This window comes from Lepus europaeus, chromosome 11 (assembly GCF_033115175.1).
Source record: "Lepus europaeus isolate LE1 chromosome 11, mLepTim1.pri, whole genome shotgun sequence".
NCBI lineage: Eukaryota > Metazoa > Chordata > Mammalia > Lagomorpha > Leporidae > Lepus > Lepus europaeus.
Window position 1 is genome coordinate 18,284,874 of NC_084837.1, and position 22,718 is coordinate 18,307,591.

The following is a 22,718-nucleotide window of genomic DNA, read 5'->3' on the forward strand; positions in this document are numbered from 1 at the left end:
TACATGTATCCATGGTAAGGTACATGTGTGTACAAAGACATGTACACACATATACATATACCTTCACAGTTGTAAAGATTAAAAACAAAAAGCCTTACTTTAAAAGCCACCATCTCTCCAACAATAAATTTAGAAATTTACTTAATGTGGTCATTTTTACTTGTTTATAGCTTCTACAAAAGCCAAATATTTTAACAGTGTCATACATCTCAGAAAAACAAAAATAAAGACAAATTTAAAAGGAAAACAAAATTTAACATTTAACTTCAAATGAAAAAACCACCAGCCCCAGCATTCAGTCTGATAAATCAGGTCATTCGTAGGTCAAAAGGACTTCCTGGCCGGCGCCGTGGCTTAACAGGCTAATCCTCCGCCTTGTGGCACTGGCACACCGGGTTCTAGTCCCGGTCAGGGCGCCAGATTCTATCCTGGTTGCCCCTCTTCCAGACCAGCTCTCTGCTATGGCTCAGGAGTGCAGTGGAGGATGGCCCAAGTGCTTGGGCCCTGCACCCACATGGGAGACCAGGAGAAGCACCTGGCTCCTGGCTTCGGATCAGCGAGATGCGCCGGCCGCAGCAGCCATTGGAGGGTGAACCAACAGCAAAAAGGAAAACCTTTCTCTCTGTCTCTCTCTCACTATCCACTCTGCCTGTCAAAAAAAAAAAAAAAAAAAAAAAAAAAAAGGCTTCCTAATCTATCATGAGCTCAGTCCCACATGGAATCCTGAAGAACTGTCTGCAGAGCTGTCCAATGTAAGAGCACAGAGGCAGGGCCGGCGCTGTGCCGTAGTGGGTCATGCTGCTGCCTGTGACAACGGCATCCCATATAGGCCCTGGTTGGAGCTCTGCCTGCGCCACTTCCATTACAGTTCCCTGCTAACAGCCTGGGAAAAGTAGTGGAAGATGGCTCAAGTATTTGGGCACCTGCCACTCACATGGGAGAACTGAATGGGGCTCCTGGCTCCTGGTGTTGGCCTGGCCTAGCCCTGGCCATTGTGGCCATCTGGGAAGTAAACCAGCAGATGGAGGATCTCTCTCTTTCCCCCTCTCTCTGCAACTCTTTCAAATAAAAAAAAAAAAAAAATCTAAAAAAGAAAACAACAGCAAAAAATCCTCAGTTGACAATACTAGTGGTTAAGAGGCACGACAGCTTTGTATTAAGAACACAATAATTAAATCCTACTTTTAGAAAGGGAGGGCTTAATGTAACATGTTTTAGAAATATCTCAAACATGAAGAATAAAAACAACCGTTTTTGTGCCCAGAAATTATTTTATTCCTAGAGAAATCACATACAGAATGAGTTTTCAAAAACTTCACAGAGGGGCTGGCATTGTGGTTTAGCAGGTAATGCTGCAACCTGTGAAGCCGGCATCCCATACGGGCGGCGGTTCTAGTTGCAGCTGCTCCACTTCCGATCCAGCTCTCTGCTATGGCCTGGGAAAGCAGAAGGCCCAAGTGCTTGGGCCCCTGCACCCTTGTGGGAGACCTGGAAGAGGCTCCTGGTTTCGATCTAGCCTAGCCTTGACTGTTGCAGCCTCCTGGGGAGAGAACCAGCAGATGGATGACAGATCTCCTGCTCTCTGTCTCTCTAGAACTCTGACTTTCAAATAAATAAATACACGTTTTAAATAAAAAGTTCATGGAAAATGTGTATTATGAGAAAACTATGCATGGATTTCATTTTTTTTGCACCAAAATAATCTTTTAATTCCATTTTTCCATGAACTTTGGGAAGTGCATGAGCACTTTCAGCTCAAAAAACGAAAACAAAGGGTCCAGTGGTGTGGCATAGCAGGTAAAGCCACCACCTGCAGTGCAGGCATCCATATGGGTGCCGGTTTGAGACCTGGCCACTCCACTTCCAATCCAGCTCTCTGTTATGGCCTGGGAAAGCAGCAGAGGATGGCCCAAGTCCTTGGGCCCCAGTACCCATGTGGGAGATCCAGAGGAAGTTCCTAGCTCCTGGCTTTGGATTGGCACAGTTCCAGCGTTGCAGCCATCTGAGCAGTAGGCAAGTAGATGGAAGACCTTTCTCTCTCTCTCTCTCCCTCTTTGCCTTCCTGTAACTCTGACTTATAAATAAATAAAATAAATCTTAAAAACAAACAAACAAAAAGAAAACGTACTTTTCGATCTCATTCAGAGAATAGACTGGAGAAAGGCGAGAACGGACAAGGACACGGAGGCTGCTCCTGCATTGGTGCAGGCAGAGAGAGTAATGGGTTGGAGAAGGCTGGCAGAGAGTGGACACGGAAGAAATGGGCAAATGTGAGAGCTAGTTGAGTAGCTCAAAGGGAAATGGTTGGGGCTCTGAGTGCATGGGGAAAGCTGCGAGGGGTTACTCAAGGTGATTTCCACGTATCTGGGTTGTGTAACTGAACGGACAGAGCTTCTAAGACAATGAATTAGGGCAAGGGTAGACTAGTACTGTCTTGCACATACTGAACCTGAGTGCTCATAAGACAAGCAGAAATCTTCATGGAAAGTTGATATGACGTCTGGTGCTAAGAAGACACATCATTGATCCATAAAGATTTGGAGTTATAACACTGTAAGCAAGCAAACAAAAAAAATCACAACATCAAGAACATCAAGTGTTTTAAAAAGCTAGCTGTAGGGCTGGCACTGTGGCTCAGTGGATAAAGCCACCACCTGCAGTGCCAGCATCCCATACAGAAGCCAGTTCAAGTCCCGGCTGTTTCGCTTCCGATCCAGCTCTCTGCTGTGGCCTGGGAAAGCAGTGGAAGATGGCCCAAGTCCTAAACCCCTGCACCCGTGTGGGAGACTGGGAGGAAGCACTGGTTCCTGGCTTCGGATCGGCGTGGCTCTGGCCATTGTGGCCATCTGGGGAGTGAACCCCCGGATGGAGGACCTCTCTCTCTGTCTCTCCCTCTGTCTGTAACTCTACCTCTCAAATAAATTTAAAAAAAAAAAAAAGGAAAAGCTAGCTTTGTAGAGATGAGAAATGCTACTAAACAGTTAAATGATATAAGACAAAAATTTGCTTGATTTCATCAAAAGTTTGTTGGACGTCACTGGTAACCTCAGTAAAGTTGTTCTGGTTGTGGTGTGAAGACAGGACATTTAACAGTGAATTAAGACAGGGAGGTCAGGAACAGTGTAAACTGAGCAATCTGGCCACGACAGTGAGCCAAGAGTGCAGTATCTGGGGGCCATTGCTGCGGGGAAAACCACTGTCTGCAGTGCCAGTGTCCCATATGGGCACCAGTTCAAGTCCTGGCTGCTCCACTTCCGATCCAGCTCTGCTATGGGCCTGGGAAAGCACTAGAAGATGGCCTAGGCCACTGGGGCCCTGCACCTGCCTGGGAGACCCAGAAGTTCCTGACTTCGGATCAGCCCAGCTCCGGCTGCTGTTGTGGCCGTTTGGGGAGTGACCCAGTGGATGGCAGACCTCTCTCCCTCTGCCTCTGCCTCTCAAATAAATAAATCTTTAAAAAAAAAAAAGAGTACAACATCTGGAGAGGAAAGTGGAGAGGCCATCAGAAGTTGGTGCAGGGAACGTGGAGGCCTAGATGAGAAGGATACCATGGAAAGCAAGAAACATGTTTGAAAGATAAAGAGTTGACAGCCCAAGACTTCCCGAAAGAAGCACATTTGAGAATGGGGTCCAGAGCACTCACAGGCGTGTCTCTGCTCGCACAACAGAGTGGCAGCTAAAACTCGGAAGGCAGGATAGCACACAGGCAGTACTGACAGCCTGCCCTGCCCGCCTGAAACTCCTGCTCTCCTTCTGAAGTTGGAGTGGAGCAGGGTTGTGGGTTCAATGGGGGAGACACTGGTTTGATAACAGAAATTGAGAGTCAACCAATAGTGCCGAGAGCCTTGTGAAATTCAGTAATCATGAAGTTTAGAGTGGTACTATTATTTCCTGTTACACACTTGGAGAAAATTTCAGGGCTCTCATAAGATGTGGTACCGGTAAATTCGTGATACAACCGTGCTTTCTGCTTTAACAACAGCCTGCCTAAAATAATGATTATATGACTCTTGTACTACATCATGATTAACTTAGCCTAGGAATTACTTTCCCCATTTCAAAAAGTAACCATGTGCTAAACAATGAGATGTGGGGTTTAGATAGTGCCAAATCCCAAGATTTTGGTATCAGTAAACCCTCTCATATGACTGTGACTCTAAAATATATTAACAGCAGGGGGCCAGCGCGGTGGCGCAGCAGGTTAAAGCCCTGGCCTGCAGTGCCGGCATCCCATATGGGCGCCAGTTCTAGTCCTGGCTGCTTCTCTTCCAATCCAGCTCTTTGCTATCGCCTGGGAAAGCAGTAGAAGATGGCCCAAGTGCTTGGGTCCCTGCACCCCACATGGGAGACTGGGAAGAAGCTCCTGGCTCCTGGCTTCGGACAGGCCCAGCTCTGGCTGTTGCAGCCATCTGGGGAGTGAAACAGCAGATGGAAGACCTCTCTCTCCTTGTCTCTGTCTCTATCTCTCTCTATAACTCTGTCTTTCAAATAAATAAATAAATCTTAAAAAAAAAATAGTAACAGGAGAAGTGTTTTTAAAACACGTAAGAAAGTACCTGATTTGGTTGTAAAATGTGCAATCCTTGTGAATTTGATTAGATAGATGATCCTGGTTTGGCTAGAGTCCTATGCTTTCACTGTGAAGATTTTGCTAAACACATTAAAGCATTTTTTTGTTTGCTTGTTTAATACACTACACTTAAAGACTTTAAAAGCAAGTGTCATATTTGAATACAAGCTAAAGTCTCAATTACTCATTAAAAGTGGCTTTTTAGGATTTGCTTAGAAACACTTGATTGGTAGCTGAAGCTATTAGATTTAAAATATTTACATTTCAAATATGTAAACTTCCCTGACTTAGCATGTTTTTCCTGAGTTACAAAGCATTTACTGTAGGTTTATACCTAGAGTAATCGTGAATGACTCATTAACAAATGCCTTTAAAAGTCAATCTACAAAAGGCACAAATTAACAGACACAAACAACATTTGATTTAAAATCAAAATAGTATTCATGCTGCCATGTATAAAAAATTCAGACACAATTTTTATAATAGTGGAATATAATCTTAGGTTTTAAATATAACAGTGATGACTAGAAAATCCGGAAGATTAGAAAAATATGTGTGAATACTGCTAAATAAAAAGAGCACTTCTTATAAAAATCCACTGAATTCTAATTTTCATTATTAAATATTAAATTAGAAGAGACAGTTCCGTCAAAACGGCCAACATATAAGCCTGCTTACAACAAACCCAAAGGACTAAAAAGTTAAGACTAGGGGGCTAGCATAGTGGCATCCCACATCCGAGTGCCGGTTCAAATCCTGGCTGCTCCGCTTCTGATCCAGCTCCCAGAAAATGTGCCTGGCAAAAAGGTTAAGGAGGCCTAAGTATTTTGGCCCCTGCCACACACATGGGAAACTCAGATGGAATTCCAGATTCCTGGCTTTGGCCTGGCTCACTCCCAGTCACGCTGGCCAATGGAAGAGTGAGCCAGCAAATCAGCTATCTGTCTCTCTGCCTTTCAAATAAATCTTTAAAAATAAAGAAAAAGAAACTCGGGGCCGGTGCTGTGGTGCAGCAGGTTAATGCCCTGGCGTAAGGCACTGGCATCCCACATGGGCGCTGGTTCTGGTCCTGGCTGCTCCTCTTCCGATCCAGCTCTCTGCTGTGGCCTGAGAGGGCAGTGGGAGATGGCCCAAGTCCTTGGACCTCTGCACCCGTGTGGGAGGCCCAGAGGAGGCTCCTGGCTTTGGATCGGCGTGCCTCTGGTCATTGTGGCTAACTGGGGAGTGAACCAACAGAGGTTCACTACCTCTCACTGTCTGTAACTCTACTCTCAAATGAATAAATAAAAAAAAAAGAAAAAGAAAAGAAACTAAGACTAGTCAAATTCCCCTTGATATTTAGGTGTCCAAGCAACTACCCATTTATGTTCCCCTTAAAGAAAATCTCTTCTATATTTATCCAAAGTAAATACAAGTCGAGTAAATGAATAATTAATACCATTACTTATGTTTACATGAACTTTTCAATCAATTTCAAAGCTCAAAAGAAAATTCAGTAATATCTTTTCTAATATGCAATTTTGTTAACAAAAGACATTTAAGTAGCACCAACAAAAAAATTCTCCAGTGCTCTTTCCAATATAATTACCGATGAGTTGAAATCTGAAGTCACCAATATTGATAAGGACCTACTTTCTGCCAGATTTCCAAGTGCCTTTCCACACAGTGACAGTATGAGACATACTTCTTACACTCGAATCCGGAACTGCCAATGCTTAGGAATTCAAAATAACATTAAATAAAACAGGTGCTTCTGCACAGCAGTCAGAGAATCTTCAATCTCCTTGGTAAGGTTACAGTAGAGTACCCAAAGCACCAAACATGAAAATAATGTACACAGGTCATTACCGCTGCGGAAGCGTCTAACACTTGTATGATTCTGCTGCATGGAACGTGCTTGCTGTGCTGCACACATCAGATGACAGAGTATGGCACTGTGACCGTGTTTCACAGGATATTATAAAAGATCTTTCTGATTGCCGTAAACTGACATTAAATCTAGATGAAAAGCGTAACATTACAATTTGGGAAGACTATGATCTGCAACGGCCGAGGAACACAGCAGCTTAGCTGCACTTAGTGGTAGAGGCCCATAATGACTAAGCCAGGTAGGCCCCGGCTTATCTTATTTTTACTCATTTTATTCCATGCTCATTTTCCTCCTCTGCTGTATGTAGATTAAAGTATTTTAGTTTATTAATATATTGAAGTTTTGAAAATTACTGTTGAAGACAAGTTAGAATGATTCAGCAACTACATCTTCAATCCAGGAGCAAGAAATTCAGCTGAATTTTTTCTCAGGCAAAAAAATCTCACTCAAGGAAATCTACTTGTATGACCAAAGAGGAATTAGTTTACATCAAGTAAATCAATGAAACATATGCTAGCACACTGACCATCTGAAAAAAAAAGGTAAAATGATAATCCTATACATCAGTGTCTGAATTTTATAATTTTGATATTTTTCAGTAGATGAAAAGCATCCTGGTTCACTTAATTTTAACAAGTTCATCATTTAAGAAACACATTGTAAGAAGATGCTATCCTTATAAGCGTCCTTATCTTTCAAAATTTCTTTACTATTACCTGCAAATAATAGGTAACAGAGCTTTGCCTCTGATCGTTTTTTTTTTTTCTACATTTACTCACAACTTAAATAAAAAATGATAATATTTAAAAAATTAATCATAGTAATGAAGCAATATTTACTATTTTACGGCCACCCTCTGCAACTTCCTACAAAGCTCTTTTACCCTCTTTGTTTAAATTTTCAAGGTTTTTTTCTGGGGGAGGGGGGTGACAGAGAAAATGCATTCTGGAAGGGACACCAATTAAAAGTATTAGCAAAAATAAAGAAACTAATCTTCTTTCAGTATTTGGCAAGATGAGAGCCTAACTAATGTTAATTAAAAAAACAAAAGCTAAACCACAGACTGCAACAGTTCACACCCTGAAAATGTGGCCTATTTACCCTGAAAACATATAGTCTATAAATAAATACAGATAAAATACAAAGCCCACATTTAATATTCAGACTTCAAACCCTGAATTTTGCTAAACTGTCTCATTATCATTTTCATTCCCAAATCTATCTTATGTTTCAGAAAAATAGACTTCATTCTATGATTTTCTAAAAATAGACTCCCACTGTCTTTTTTACAAGAAAGAATTACGCTTGATTATGAGTCCTATCACATCATCAATACCTAAAATTCTTATTTAACCCTATTTTTGGCAACCAAAGTGGTAACTAAACATACAAAAAAGAATATATCTTACCTATATGCTGCATTTTCTTTCAAATGCAAAATGGTTAGATTCCCCTTCTACTTAATCAGTACAGGGTCTGGTCATTTCTCAGTCTGACTTGCAAATATTTGCTTTCCCTCTTAGGGCATAGCATCCGCAGGGTTATACAGCACTACTTACATTCTCTTCCACATAAAAATCAGACATTACATGAAAGGAAAAGAAAGACAGCCCATTTCAAAGCATCTGGCAAACCTCCATTGGCAACCTGCCAAGCCTCTGCTGAACCTTCCTGTCTTTCCGAGCATGCTCACTTAAAACCAACAGCATGTTACTATGGCAACTCTGTAGGCAGCCTGTAAGTATGAACCGCCATTCTGATTTCAGAGTGTCAAACACCAAATACTGCAGGGGAAGTAAAAGAAAAGAAATAGCATGTACCCCCCATCATACACCAGTATACTCATGGTATTTCACAAATCCATATTTGTATATGTAAAACACAAAGAACCTACATATTGCCAGGCTAATATTTTTCAGCTCAAATAGGTGCTCTTTTCCAGCAAATTCTTTGTCTTGCCCCTAAGCCCCTTCACCCCATAACAACCAAAAATACACCAAACAATTTATTCCGTTTAACAAAACACTGCTAAGTTAACAGAGGATGACATTCGCGAAAGCAATCATGCAGTGCTCCATGGACAATCTCCTGCAGTTATATATACACTTGCAATGACATGGCAATGTTATAAGAAAACCAGCAGCACTGGCAAGATACAATGTCCATCTTCTATACAATTTATCAAACTGACAAATAAAATATCCTATGGGATTGGACAGGAATTTTTTACTCCAGTTATCCTTGAGATACTGTGAAATGTCCAAAAGTGGCAAGGTTCTGAAGCTGACAACCCAGATCTGGGTTCAAATCCCCATTCTCCACATTTGAGTTTTGCCACCTTCAAGTCACAGGACCTGTCTCAATCTCACTTTCTTCATCTTTAAGGCAGGGTATTAACAGTTACTTCCTACGGTAACAGCTTAAATGAGTTAACAGATAAAATACCTAAAATATACATTTCTTTCCTCTTGGACTATATGGAAAAGACCCTTAAGATAACCAATGTGCAACTGTTACTTAACCAGAAAAAGTACTTCTTTGTGACTTCTTATTGAAAATCAGTTCTGATTTACACACACTAAGCTGCAAGCCAAAAATGCTTCCACAACACCCAAGTTCATTAGAACTAGACAAGGACAGAAACAAAAGATAGAGAATTTAAAAAGAGAGGGAAAATATATGAAGGTGGCATTTTTACTACCGAGCATTAAAATGCTTCAGTTTGCTGTAAACATGGAATTATACTTACCACCTCCTCCTCTTCCTTTTTGGCTTCCTTTTCCCTCTCTTCATCATTTTCTTCGGCTGGGCCATCTTCATCATCACTACTCGATGACTCGAGGATTTCACTTATGTCCATTTTCCAATTATCAGGAACAACTCTAGTTCTTAGGAAGATGCTTGCTCTCTGCAGCCCTAAGAGTGAAAATGTACTTCAGCAGTTGCTACGAAATTAACAGCACAGAATGACAGAAAAGGTGTAACATTCACAGTCAGAAGACCTGAATTCGAATTCAGCTCTCAGTTATAAAACGATTTAGTAAGCTTGAACATATTTCAGAAACTATTATATAAATATTTGTTACCACTCTGGAAAAAACTCTGTTAGAAATCTTAACAGTAGACACAGGTATCTGGTGCGGCTTAGGATGCCTGCATCTCATACTGGAGCGTCTGGGTTTGAGTCCTGGCCCTACTGCTGAATCCCCCTTCCTGCTAATGCACATCTGGGGAGGTAGAAGTGCTTGGGGCCCTGCACCCCATGGGAGACCTGGACTGAGTTCCTGGCTCCTGGCCCAGCCCTGGCTATTACAGGGACTGGGGAATGGACTAGTGCAGAAAGATCTTGATATCTTTTCTCTCTCTTTCAAATAAAGTTTTAAAACTTTAATATAAAAAGACAAATCTTAATGTTAAAACTTGAGAAAAACTACAACTCAAATATTTTATTGAGATTTAAAAAAAATAATCATCAAGTAAGATTGGGTATCAACTCTAACAGTAAAAATACCACCAGAGAATATTCTTGCTTTATTCACATATTCCACAGAGAGCCACACATAATGAAATAATGGATTTTTCATTCTTATTTTACCTGGTTTAGAGAAGAGCTCAGATTCTGGAAGATTGAGAATATCTACTTCCTTAATATCCTTTCTTGCTATAGAATAACTATAGAGAAGAATTAAGGAGAGGAAAACCATTTATTAAATAAAAATTATCATTAAAATAGTCCATATTAAGACAAGGAAAAACGTAAGTCTCAAAATCATAATTATTTTGCCTATAAAATATTTTAGAAGCCCAATATCATGTTTATTCTAATCCTTAATAAAAGTTAAGAAGTGAGATTGGAAAAGTTGGCATCTTAAAAACATTTTACATACATACATGTACTAATTTGAGAGCATCAAATTCATATCTATCCAACCCTCCTATGGAAAACATGGGATAATTTATATCAGCATGATGTTTTCAACATTTGTAGACAATCAAGTCTATTTATTATTTCTTGAACTTATCATCATTTTACTAAAAAAAATACCATTTACTGGAAGGTGATATTAAAATATTCTTATCACTGCAAGATACATTATGGTATTAATCTTTTACAGAGAATCATAACCCAATAAATACATGCATTCTAATTTTACATTTTTGGGGAAACAAAGCAGAGATGAGGTTAGGGAAAAGCTGCCAAAAGTCTAGTTTTTAATCAGAAAAAAAATTAAAATTATTATCCTAGTAATTTGCGTTCTATTGAAAAATAAGTTTTAGGGGGCGGGGCTGTGGTGTAGCAAGTAAAGCCACCACCTACAGTGCTGACATCCATTATGGGTGGGTGCCAGTTCAAGCCCCGGCTTCTCCACTTCCGATCCAGCTACCTGCTAGTGCACCTGGGAAAGCAGTGAAGGATGGCTCAAGTCTTTGGGCTCCTGCACCCAAGTAGGAAACCCAGAAGAAGCTCCTGGCTCCTGGTTTAGATCTGGCCCAGCTCTGGCTATTGCAGCCATTTGGAGAGTGAACCAGCAATGGAAGACTTTCTCAATCTCTCTCTCTCTTTCTCTCTCTCTGCCTCTCCCTCTCTGTAACTCTTTCAAGTTACAAATAAATACATCTTTAAAAAAAGTTTAAATGCTCACAATATGAAACACTATAAAAGATTTTTACAATTAAGGGAAAATCAACATGTTTCATTAAAAAACCTTTTAATATTGTTTTCACATTTTATTTGTAGTTTATAAAGTTTATCATTAAAAAATACCTGATATTATAAAAGAAGCCAAGGAAGTTCATGAATAATTACACTTTTAAAAAAAGTCTGGGACCAGTATCATGGTGTAGTGAGTTAAGCGTCAGCTGCGATGCTGGCATTCCACATGGACACTGGTTTGTGTCCCAGCTGCTCCACTTCCAATCCAGTTCCCTGTTAATGGCCTGTGAAAAGCAGCAGAAAATGGTCCAAGCGCTTGGGCTCCTGTACTCATGTGGGAGATCAGGATGGAGTTCTAGGCTCTTGGCTTTGGCCTGGCCCAACCCCGGCCATTAAGGCTGTTGGAGGAATGCACCAGCAGATGGAAGATCTCTCTCTCTGTCTCTGTCTCTTCCTCTCTTTGTAACTCTGCCCTTCAAATAAACACATCTTAAAAAAAAAGTCTGAATGGAGGGGACTACCATTGTAATTCCATTTTTTTCCCTCTCTGAAGAAACATTAAGTGATTACTCACAATTTAGAATCAATAAATGACCGAACTAAACATTGATCCTTTTTCACTGTGACGTCATCATTACAGCTGGGAGATACTACCTAAAATATAAAATAAGAACAGATTGATTCATATTTCCTTTGTTTAGGAAAAAGTATATATATTTTTTATTTTTAAAAAATTGCCTTTATTGTAAAAGTCTCAGAAAGTTCCTTTGCCCTCCACCCCAAGAATTCATAATGATATGCAACAGCACAAATTCATTTTAAAAGAACATTATTAAAAAGGAAGAAGATGGTATATGCTGACATTAGTCCAACTTCTAAGAAGCAGTGCAATCCTTAGATAGTAGGAGTCCCAATATTGGTAAGGTTGACTTAACCACCAGAATATACAGCATAATTCTTCCGCTTAAGACCACAGAGGGGCTGGTGCTGTGGCGTAGCAGGTAAAGCCGCATCCTGCAGTGCTGGCGTCCCATATGGGCGTCAGTTCAAGTCCCGGCTGCTCCACTTCCTATCCAGCTCTCTGTTACAGCTTGTGAAAGCAGCAGAAGATGGCCCAAGCCCTTGGGCCCCTGCACCCATGTGGGAGACTCAGAAGAAGCTCCTGGCTCCTGGCTTTGGATCAGTGCAGCTCTGGCTGTTGCAGCCAATTGGGGAGCAAACCAGCGGATGAAGACCTCTCTCTCTCTCTCTCTCTGCGCCTCTCCTCCTCTCTGTTTAACTCTGACTTTTAAGTAAAATAAATAAATCTTTAAAAAAAAAAAAAAAAAGACCAAGGACCAAGGACAAGTTAGAACCCTCCAAGGGAGACACAGTTCCCAAATGATGGCCCTGGATGAGTCCCAAAATTTTCTATTTGACATGTTGAATTTTTCTTTTCCACTGGCCCTCGAGATGTTTCTCCTGATGCGTTACCATCATTTTCTACTTCTTTTGATGTGAAAGTAAATGAAGACTTTCTTTGGATAGAGCATGATATTGGGACGTGACCTCTGACATTTAGAAATACTGGTTCATATGAAACTGAACTCTCAATAACAATACCATATTGGCATTCGTATTTCCTGATACCACAAGGAGTAAGCAGATAGATGAACTCAAAGTAACCAGGCAGCACTCTGCTTACAGAACAGCCAGTTCCAAGATACAGCTCATGAGCTCCTAAGCCTGTGGTTGCTGCTGATGCACAAAAGGTGCCTGTCTAACTTAGACCTGGAGCCAGAACTCCATACAGGCTACAAACAAGCCTTATAAACCATGAGCAGACACAAGAAGCAGGAGGCGCCCTCCCAGCACATCAAAGATCTTCATGGCTTCCAGATCCTGAACCAAAGAGTCACAGGAAGCAGGAAATCAAAAGTATGTATTTTTAAAAAGAACAATCCTAGATCCCCCAATTTCTCAAATGGATTATATTTTACAAGACATAGTTTCATTACAAATAGCTCCCGTTATTAATGAATTACTTATTAAAAACCTCCTTATATTCTTGTGTGGTTATTGGTTTTTCTAGATATCTGTTGTCATTAGATTACAAAATGATTAATGAAATATAAATTGTGACCTCTACTTTAAAATTATTAGTTGATTCTAAGCTAGATAAAAATTCATTTACTGTCCAAAAATTAAAATGTATGATCTGTGATAAAAATTTTGGCATGTAATTTTTAAACTATACCTAAATCTTCATCTATTTTGAAATGTTTATTTGCTAAAAAATATTCACGTACATTGCCTTTCTTAGCAGGACATGTATAATTTGTAGTAATTAAAGCAAATCAAAGAAAATCTGAACTAAGGACTTTTTATAATTTCTTAATTTTTGAAAATAACAAATGTCTTAACAGTATTGTTAGTAAATAAGCTATATATTCTTTATAGAATTTCATATTTAAAAAAAAACCTAAAGTTCCCTACTGAATTCTTGACATGTACCTGCTCTTGACCTCCCCTGCTAGCAGCTTCCCTGATGTTTCCACATCTGCCCTGCCCCAAACAGCAGGCAAACCCATGGGCCTAAACACGTGAAGTGTGACTGGTACAATCCCAAGACTGAAGCTTTAATTTTATTTCCTTTAAGTAAGCTACATTTAAAAGTAAATAACCACATATGATTTGTGGCTACAGTACTGAGAAGCATGTATCTAGATTATTAAGTATTGTTGGTAGTCACAGCAGCTGTCTTAACACCAGATGGAAGGCAACATTATTTTGTTTGTTTACTAGATGCTGATACTTATCAGACTGATATTATATGTGTGCCTTCCTTGAAGAGGTAACAAGCTAATGGAAGGGCAAGCATAAAAAGATATACTCACAAAACAGCCCACAATGAGGGACGAATACAGTGATGCCGCCAGGCATACGGTAACAGGAAAATACCTAGCAGGAAGATTTAACCCAAGCTGGGATGGGAAACATGTGGCACCAAAGGCTTCAGGCAAGCCTTACAGGAAGTTAGGCACAACTCAGGGTCTAATTACCTCACCAGTGAACTGCTCTAATGGCCTCTGATTGCTGCCACTCCAGTCTCTGCAATGACAGTCAACTCAACAAACCACTGCCTCATTAACATTCCTGAGCATGCAGCTCAAATGGCATTCCTCTCCAAAATTCTCTGTGGAATTATGCCCAAATTCCACAGATGGTCTTTTAAAGACCCTCTGCCCCAGATGTAAATATCTTTCCAGTCACAGTACCTATTACTGCCCTACTTAGATCTAATAATCGGCCAAAATGGATTTCCAGTAGAGACAGACAGGTACTACCAAGTATTTTTGATTCCCCTCATGAAATAATGCTCTTCCATCTCTTCTTCTCATTTCCTCTCTGTGTAAGTAAAGATTAGCTTTCTCCACCAGCCCACGTCAGACTCGCGATCTCTAAAGCTGTCAAAAAAATCTAGGTGACTCCTTCCTTTCCAATACTCCCTGCATCACATTATTTAAAATGTACTAGGCAATCTTTAATAATTATGTAATCACTTGGACGCATACAGTCGTTTCCGAAGGCTGACGTGTTCCAAGTCTCACACGTGTCTCTTCTAAGGGACTCAGAACAAAGCTGAATTCACTGCAGATCCTCAGTAAATACTAATTAATTTGGGGTTAGGGTTAAGGCTTAGAGGAGTGAAGTAGCTGACATATGAGGTACTAAAGGAAGAACTTGAGTAGAGGTTACAGTGAAAACAGAAAACAAACTAAGAGCAAGGGATGGACTCAAACAATTGTGTAATGAATGTAAAAGTGATCAGGCAGACTCAGTGAAGGCTTAGCCTTGACAATGCAACTATCATGATTGAATCAATGTTAAGAAGGCTCTCAATAAAAGGGTACAGATAGAGAAAGGGAATAACAAAAGACCATCAAGTATTCTGGACCTATGACTACTCAACTTTTAAGCCTTTAGTAAAGTTCAAATTAAATCTATGTAATACTTCCAAAATACTTCAAACGTTTTTAAAAATCCACTTTAAACAAATATTTACATGGGTGATTTACTTTGCAAAGAAATCGTACTTACCAAAGCGGGATACCAGTCAGTCCTCTCAGCTGTAGATATCACACTTACAACTTTTCCTAATAATTCATCATTGAGACGGCGTTTGTCTTCATCTTCCTCTTCACTACTGTCTTCTTCCTTTTCATCTTCAGTACTAAAAGTCGGAATAATTTGATTATTATCCTTACATCATTATCCGAAACAAACAGACGGCATGAATTTAACAAGTTCTATTCAATTCTTAGTGGATAACCTTGCAGCAGTATCCTCTTTATTATTTTTTTTCTTTTCAACTTTTATTTAATAAATTTCCAAAGTACAACTTTTGAATTATAGCAGCTTTCCCCCCCATAACCTCCCTCCCACCCGCAACCATCCCATCTCCCACTCCCTCTCCCATCCCATTCTCCATCATGATTCATTTTTTTTTTTTAAAGATTTAATTATTTATTTGAAAGGCAGAGTTACACAGAAAGAAGAGAGGCAGACAGAGAAAGAGGACTTCCATCCGCTGGTTCACTCCCCAGATGGACACAACAGCCGGAGCTGCACTGATCGGAAGCCAGGAGCCAGGAGCTTCTTACAGATCTCCCAAATGGGTGCAGGGGCCCAAGGACTTGGGCCATCTTCTACTGCTTTCCCAGGCCATAGCAAAGAGCTGGACAGGAAGTGGAGCAGCCGGGTCTCGAACCGGCAGCCATATGGGATGCCAGCGCTTCAGGCTGAGGCGTTAACCCACTGCGCCACAGCGCCGGCCCCATCATTTTCAATTAAGCCTCTTTACTCTTGCTGGACTAGAAGAGACAGACACTCTCAGCCTCACAGCAGTAGCTTGAGCTGTCTGTGCCAAAGATGAGTACATATCACTAATCAATGGGTTCTTGAACTTAGATACTTTGGCCCACCATGAACTAGGACAAAAAAGCCAAATCACACCAACCTGAAAGTACTTACTTTGGCCAAATACAATTTTTTCAAGATTTATTTACTTCTTTCTTTGAAAGGCAGAGCAACAGAGAGAGAGGGAGACACAGAGAAAGATTTTCTATCTGCTGGTTCACTCCTCTAATGACTACAGGAGCTGGGGCTGGGTCAGCCTAAAGCCAGCAGCCCAGAACTCCATCCTGATATCCCTACATGGGTGGGAGTACTTGGGCCATTAACCACTGCTTTTTCAGGTGCACTAACAGGAACCTGGATTGGAAGTGGAGCAGCTGGGACCTGAACTGGCATCCAATAGGGATGCTGGTATCTTACCTGCTGCACCATAATGCTGGTGCATTTTTTTCTTAAAAAGATTTTCCACAATGCCAAAACATTTTTTTCTTAAAAAGATCTTCCCTTAGCCAGAAGCCAGTAAAAGTAACTTTAATTTTCTAACAGTCTATGAAAATATATCATTAAAATGCACATGAGGGTTTATGCAGGTAACTTATCTAGGGAGCTAGAGTTTACCCTTTGATGTCAACAATATGTATTAATTTTAAGCATACAATTTTTAAAATGACAATGTGTACATACTCCCATTTGATTTTTAATGAATTTATATTGAATTACTTGACATCTTGAAGACATCTTGATACCACTGGCATGAATTAAACTATTCAGAGCTATTAACTGTACTACTTGGCTCAGAATCATCTAGTGCCTTATCTATTGAAGGTTTATTCTTTTCCTCTCATAGGCTTGTCAGCTTAAACTCCACATTGTTTAATTCATTGTTGGAACTGACTAATTTTTCCTGTCCTCTCATCTTTTTTCCTCTAGATTGGTTTCTTCAAATGTGAGAAGACAGATGATTTAACTTGTTAAAAATTATGGATAAAATAAGTATAAATAGCCTTTCAGTAAAAGTCTACAGAGCTAACTTATGAATAAAATACCTGGGTATTAATGATTTACTAAATACATATCATGCACTGAGTACTTAATACACACTGATTGATCCACATTATTTGATCCTCACAAGATTATCATTCTCATTTTCCACAGCTCTAAACTGGAAATAACATTTGCATGTTTTATGAAGATTAGAATTAACACATGTAAATGCACTTCACTTCAAGGAGGCTAGGTAATTTTCCTAAAGTGATACATTCTCCAAAGAGGCTGAATTGGGATTTCCACCTAGGGTTCTCAGAGGTTTTTCACTACTTTCTGGTTCATAGCTTAGGTATTACATTACTCTGCCTTTCCAAACCTTCCTTATATACCTTCCAGCAGCAATGGAACCATCTAATACATAGATCTTGGTGCCTAAATATTATTTCCCACTAAAGAATGAGGGTTCCCTGGAAAAGTGGCCAATTCCAAAGTTGGGGCAGGAGGAAAGTAGCACGAGCCTAGGATACCCTCTCATACCTGAAAGTGACAGAATGTTCAGGAAATGGTGAAGATGGGGGAGGGTATTTGACACAGTGATTAAGATGTTGCTCGGACACCTGCGTCCCCTATCACAGTACCTGGTGTTTGAGTACTGGCTCTACTTCTCACCCATCTTTCTAATAATGCAAATCCGGGAGGCAGCAGATGATGGCTTAAGAACTTTGATCCTGGGGCTTGCACTGTGGCATAGCGGGTAAAGCCGCCACCTGCTCTACTTCCGATCAAGTTCTCCGCTATGGCCTGTGAAAGCAGAAGATGGCCCAAGTCCTTGGGCCCCTGTACCCATGTGGGAGACCCAGAAGAGGCTCCTGGCTTCAGATAGGTACAGCTTCGGCCATTGCAGCCAATTTGGGAGTGAACCAGCAGATGGAAGATCTCTCTCTCTCTCTCTCTGCCTCTCCTTCTCTCTCTGTGTAACTCTTTCAAATAAATAAACAAATCTTAAAAAAAAAAAAAAAAAAAAAAGAACTTTGGTCCCTACCACTCACTTGGAAGACCTAGGTTGAGATCTGGGCTCCAGGCTTCAACCTGGCCCAGTCGTGGCTGTTGATGGCATTTGGGGAGTGAACCAGCAGACAGAAAACCTGTCTCCCCGTCATGCAAATAAAAATGAAAAAAGAAAAAAGGAAAGAAATGGTGCAACATACCCAGAGAGCAAAGGAGCCAGCTTGAGAAGCTCCCACTGACTAAATCTGGGGCAACTTGAGCACCAAAATGAATTTTTGAACAATGAATTGCACCCTTTAGCTAAAATTAGAACCTTTGAGTCCACAGGAAAAACAAGGAAAAAATTTTCACTATTGCTAAACAGCAACTAATAAATGCAATACGAATGACAAAATCAGAAAATTACCATTTAGCTATCATAATACTAATTGATTTTGGCAAAAATTCCCAGTAGATTAGAAACCACTGAATGAAGGTCTGTTAAAGAATAGGATATTGAAATAAACTTGAGTTATCTCCACAGAGGTTATTTATAAATTACAAAGAGAAAAATGGTAACTAAAGAAAAGAAATTTAGCAGACACCACTTTAACATCATCAGTTATGGGACAAACTGGTAACTTGCACGTATTGATCCACTTGCACTGAGAAGCTCACAATATCACTTACATACCATAAAAAATGCATAACCTGAATCTAATAATGAGAAAACAATTACACACACCTATATCAAGGAACAGTCTACAAACAACTGACCCAGGCTCTAGAAAAATTTCAATGTATGGAAACCAGAAAAGACAAAAGAACTTCCACAAATTAAAAGAGACTTAAAAATACTAAAAAAACTGGGGCCAGAACTGTGGCGGGTAAAGCCACAGCCTGCAGTGTCAGCATCCCATATGGACCCGGTTCAAGTCCCAGTTGCTCCAATTCTGATCCAGCTCTCTGCTATGGACTGGGAAAGCAGTAGAAGATGGCCCAAGTCCTTGGGTTCCTGCACCCACGTGGGAGACCTGGAAGAGGCTCCTGGCTTCAGATCAGCCCAGCTCTGGCCACTATGGACAACTAGAGAGCGAACCAGCGGATGGAGGACCTCTCTCTCTGCCTCTCCTTCTCTGTGTAACTCTGACTTTCAAGTAAAATAAATAAATCTTTTAAAAAAATACTAAAAAAATAAATGCAATGTGTGATCTTGGACTGCATCTGGGAATTAGGCAGAACAGGAGATGCCATAAAGGCTATCAATGGAGTAATTAACAGAATTGAAAATATAATTCTATGCTCTCAGATGGTAGTATTCTATCAAGGTCAATTTTCTGAATTTGGTATCCACACCCTGGTAGAGTGTCACGATATTTGCTACTTCCTCTCAAATGTTTCAGAAAACTAAAATTATTACAATATTTAAAATAATTACGTGTGTGTGTGTGTGTGTGTAGATATACAGAGAGACAGAGACAGTAGATACAGATAGAGAATCATAAAAGTATATGTGCCAAAAAGTGTTACCAGTTAGTGAATCTAGATGAAGGGTATATGGAAGTTCATTGTATTATTTTTGCAGTTTTTAGGCTTGAAATGCTTTTGAAATAAAAAAGTGTAAAAAGTACAAATACTTAAAACAGGAAAACTGTACCTATGACAGACTTTGGCACAGAAACTTAGAACAAAAGTAGCCTTTTAGCAAATGGAACTATAATAATTCTTGTGAAAAGTAACTGAGATACTTACAGACAAGGTCTAATCAGGGTGAAATGTCTAACGTAAGGATACAGGATGCTATGGAAAGGTTACCTAGCTCAGAGAAACCTCTTGCATAATGCTGTAGCATCTGTAATCGTCATGATACTATACAAGAAAAAACTCACACAGGAAGAGAAGACCTCCTTCCTCTGTTTGTCTTTTTTGCGATTACTGGAGTTCCAAAATGCTCTGGATTTGTCAATGGGAGCTGGTCAAGTGTCTACATAAGACAAAGAAAAAGATGAATTAAATCACAATTTACTTCTTGGTCAGCAGTTGCTGTTCAACCTAGGAAGTCCATCCCTATCACCTCACCTCACTCTCTGCAAAATGTCGTTCTCCTTTCAGACACAGAGAGGTGCGTCTCAGGGTTCTCTCATCACCATCATCAAACACTATAATAGCAAAAGACATCAGAGAATTTATGCACACTAGTTCAATAAAAAGTTAACTGCACAGAATGGCGCTACTGCTATTTATTTACAGCTTAATATTTCTAAGAACCAGTATTTGTCAGCTATTTTTCAAAATCTTTTTAAAATGAATATACCAGACTTTTCATTCCTCTTTTTTTTTTTCTTTTAACAGATAGACAGTGAGAGAGAGAGAGACAGAGAAAAAGGTCTTCCTTCCGCTGGTTCACCCCCAAAATGGCTGCTCTGGCAGGAGCTACGCCGTTCCGAAGCCAGGAGCTTCCTCCTGGTCTCCCTTGTAGTGCCGGGGCCCAAGCACTTGGGCCATCCTCCATTGCCTTCCCGGGCCACAGCAGAGAGCTGGACTAGAAGAGGAATAACTGGGACTAGAACTCAACGCCCATATGGGATGCTGGTGCTGCAGGCAAAGGATTAACCAAATGAACCATGGCACTGGCCCCCTTTTCATTTTTTAGAAACTATAACACACACAGGTCAAATCTGCCCTCAACTGCTTAAATATCTCCATTTGACTTTTCAATTACTATCACTACTAAGTCACCTTAATATATCAGGAAACTAAGCAAAGCACAATATTAAGTACTCTCAATCTTACAGGGATGGGCAAACACTTGGTTTCAAAAGTAGCATTAGGTCTTTCAGCAACCATTCCCAATGGAGTATCCCTAACTTCCTGAAACTATTTGACTCCAGTAACGCTGTTGAATTATTCTATTGCTTCTATGTATTTGCATGATACCCTACTATATTGCTAGTACTGGCGGATACATTCTGAAGTCGTAGATTCAAGTGTTCTCTTTGTCTGGAAAAGGATATAAGTATGTAAGAACAAAGGTTGAGGGACCAGTGCTGTGGCATAATGGATTGATCAACTGCCTGTAGAGCCAGCGTCCCTTATCAGTGCCAGTTCAAGTCCGGGCTGCTTCACTTCTGATTCAGCTCCCTGCTAAGGTGCCTGACAAAGCAGCAGAGGATGCCCAAGTCCTTGAGCTCCTGCACTCTTGTGGGAAGCTCAGATAAAGCTCCTGGCTGGGGGCTTCAGCCTGGCCCAGCCCCAGCTGTTGCAGCCATTTGGGGACTGAATCAGCAGATAGAAGACCTGTCTCTCCAACTCTGCCTTTCAAATAAATAAATAAAAATCTTTAAATAAATAAATAATAAAGGTTAAAACAAGGAAACATTAGAAAGGCACTAAGTCTTTTTAAAAAGAAATTCTAGGGGCTCATGCTGTGGCATAGTAGGTTAAGTTTCCACCTGTGGTGCCGGCAACCCATATGGGCACCTGTTCAAGTCCTGGCTTCTCCACTTCTGATCCAGTTCCCTGCTAATGACCTGGGAAAGCAGTAAAAGATGGTTCAAGTACTTGAGTCCCTGCACACATGTGGGAAGCCTAGAAGAAGCTCCTGGCTTCTGGCTTTGGTTTGGCCCAGCTCTGGACATTACAGTCATATGGGGAGTGAACCAGCATATAGGAAACTCTGTCTGTAACTCTGACTCTCAAATAAGTAAATAAATCTAAAAACAAAAAATAAAATAAAAAAAAGAAATCCTAAAGAGAAGTCATAAGAAAACAGAAAGCTTCTCAAAAGCCTTGACTCTTCTACTTATTTAAAAGAATCTTACTAGTTGAGCATGTTTCAATGTTCCAGGAACAGAGTAGGGAAATGAGTATTTATCATGAATATTCTTGCCTAATTATCTACATTATTTTGGTAACTTCATTTGTAAAGGTTAATTTTTAGAATGTAGTCTGCTTTTAACATCCAAGATTTATAAAGATTATTAAAAAGGAAGTCTTCTAAGAAGAAACCTGATTGCCAGGACTAAGAAATAAGACAGAAAAAAGACAGAATCCTTACCTCAGATACTTAAAAAGTGTATCTCATATATACTTTAAGTATATATAGGTGATATACATAGATGATATACTTAAAAAGTATATCAATTCAACGTTTTTACATCTTATGAACTGCACATATTCACAACAAATTTATATGTGTGTGTATACACACACCAAAGTGGTTATTGATAGAATCCTAATTTTCCTAATTCTCGATGCCTTTCCATTCTAACAGAAATGATTACTATTAATAAAGGGAAATTGTATGTCACTCTGATTTAACACTAGCTTAGAATCCTTTAACTGATTATCTATAATACTGAAGTTTATTTTTTAAAAGAGTTCATTTCATGAGGAAACACTTTATCTTAGATTACATGCAGGAAAAAAAATGCAGTGAAAAATTAAAAGCTCCTGGGCCGCGCCGTGGCTTAACAGGCTAATCCTCCGCCTTGCGGTGCCAGCACACCGGGTTCTAGTCCCGGTTGGGGCGCCGGATTCTATCCCGGTTGCCTCTCTTCCAGGCCAGCTCTCTGCTGTGGCCCGGGAAGGCAGTGGAGGATGGCCCAAGTGCTTGGGCCCTGCATCTGCATGGGAGACCAGGAGAAGCACCTGGCTCCTGGCTTTGGATCAGCACAATGCGCCGGCCGCAGCGGCCATTGGAGGGTGAACCAACGGCAAAAAGGAAGACCTTTCTCTCTCTCTCTCTCTCTCTC

The 22,718-nt window shown here is 40.3% G+C and overlaps 1 protein-coding gene across 2 annotated transcripts in view; it reads right to left on the bottom strand.

Annotated features, from left to right (window-relative positions):
- Positions 1-22,718, bottom strand: part of ARID4A (AT-rich interaction domain 4A) — an 85,014-nt gene that overhangs the window by 44,339 nt on the left and 17,957 nt on the right. For both annotated transcript variants that reach the window (XM_062205049.1, XM_062205050.1), the window contains exons 6-11: positions 20,044-20,123; positions 19,854-19,948; positions 15,175-15,307; positions 11,669-11,748; positions 10,036-10,112; positions 9,190-9,356 (exon numbers count right to left, since the gene is read on the bottom strand). In XM_062205049.1, coding sequence (XP_062061033.1) covers positions 9,190-9,356; positions 10,036-10,112; positions 11,669-11,748; positions 15,175-15,307; positions 19,854-19,948; positions 20,044-20,123 — 632 coding nt within the window. The remainder of the gene's footprint in view (positions 1-9,189; positions 9,357-10,035; positions 10,113-11,668; positions 11,749-15,174; positions 15,308-19,853; positions 19,949-20,043; positions 20,124-22,718) is intronic.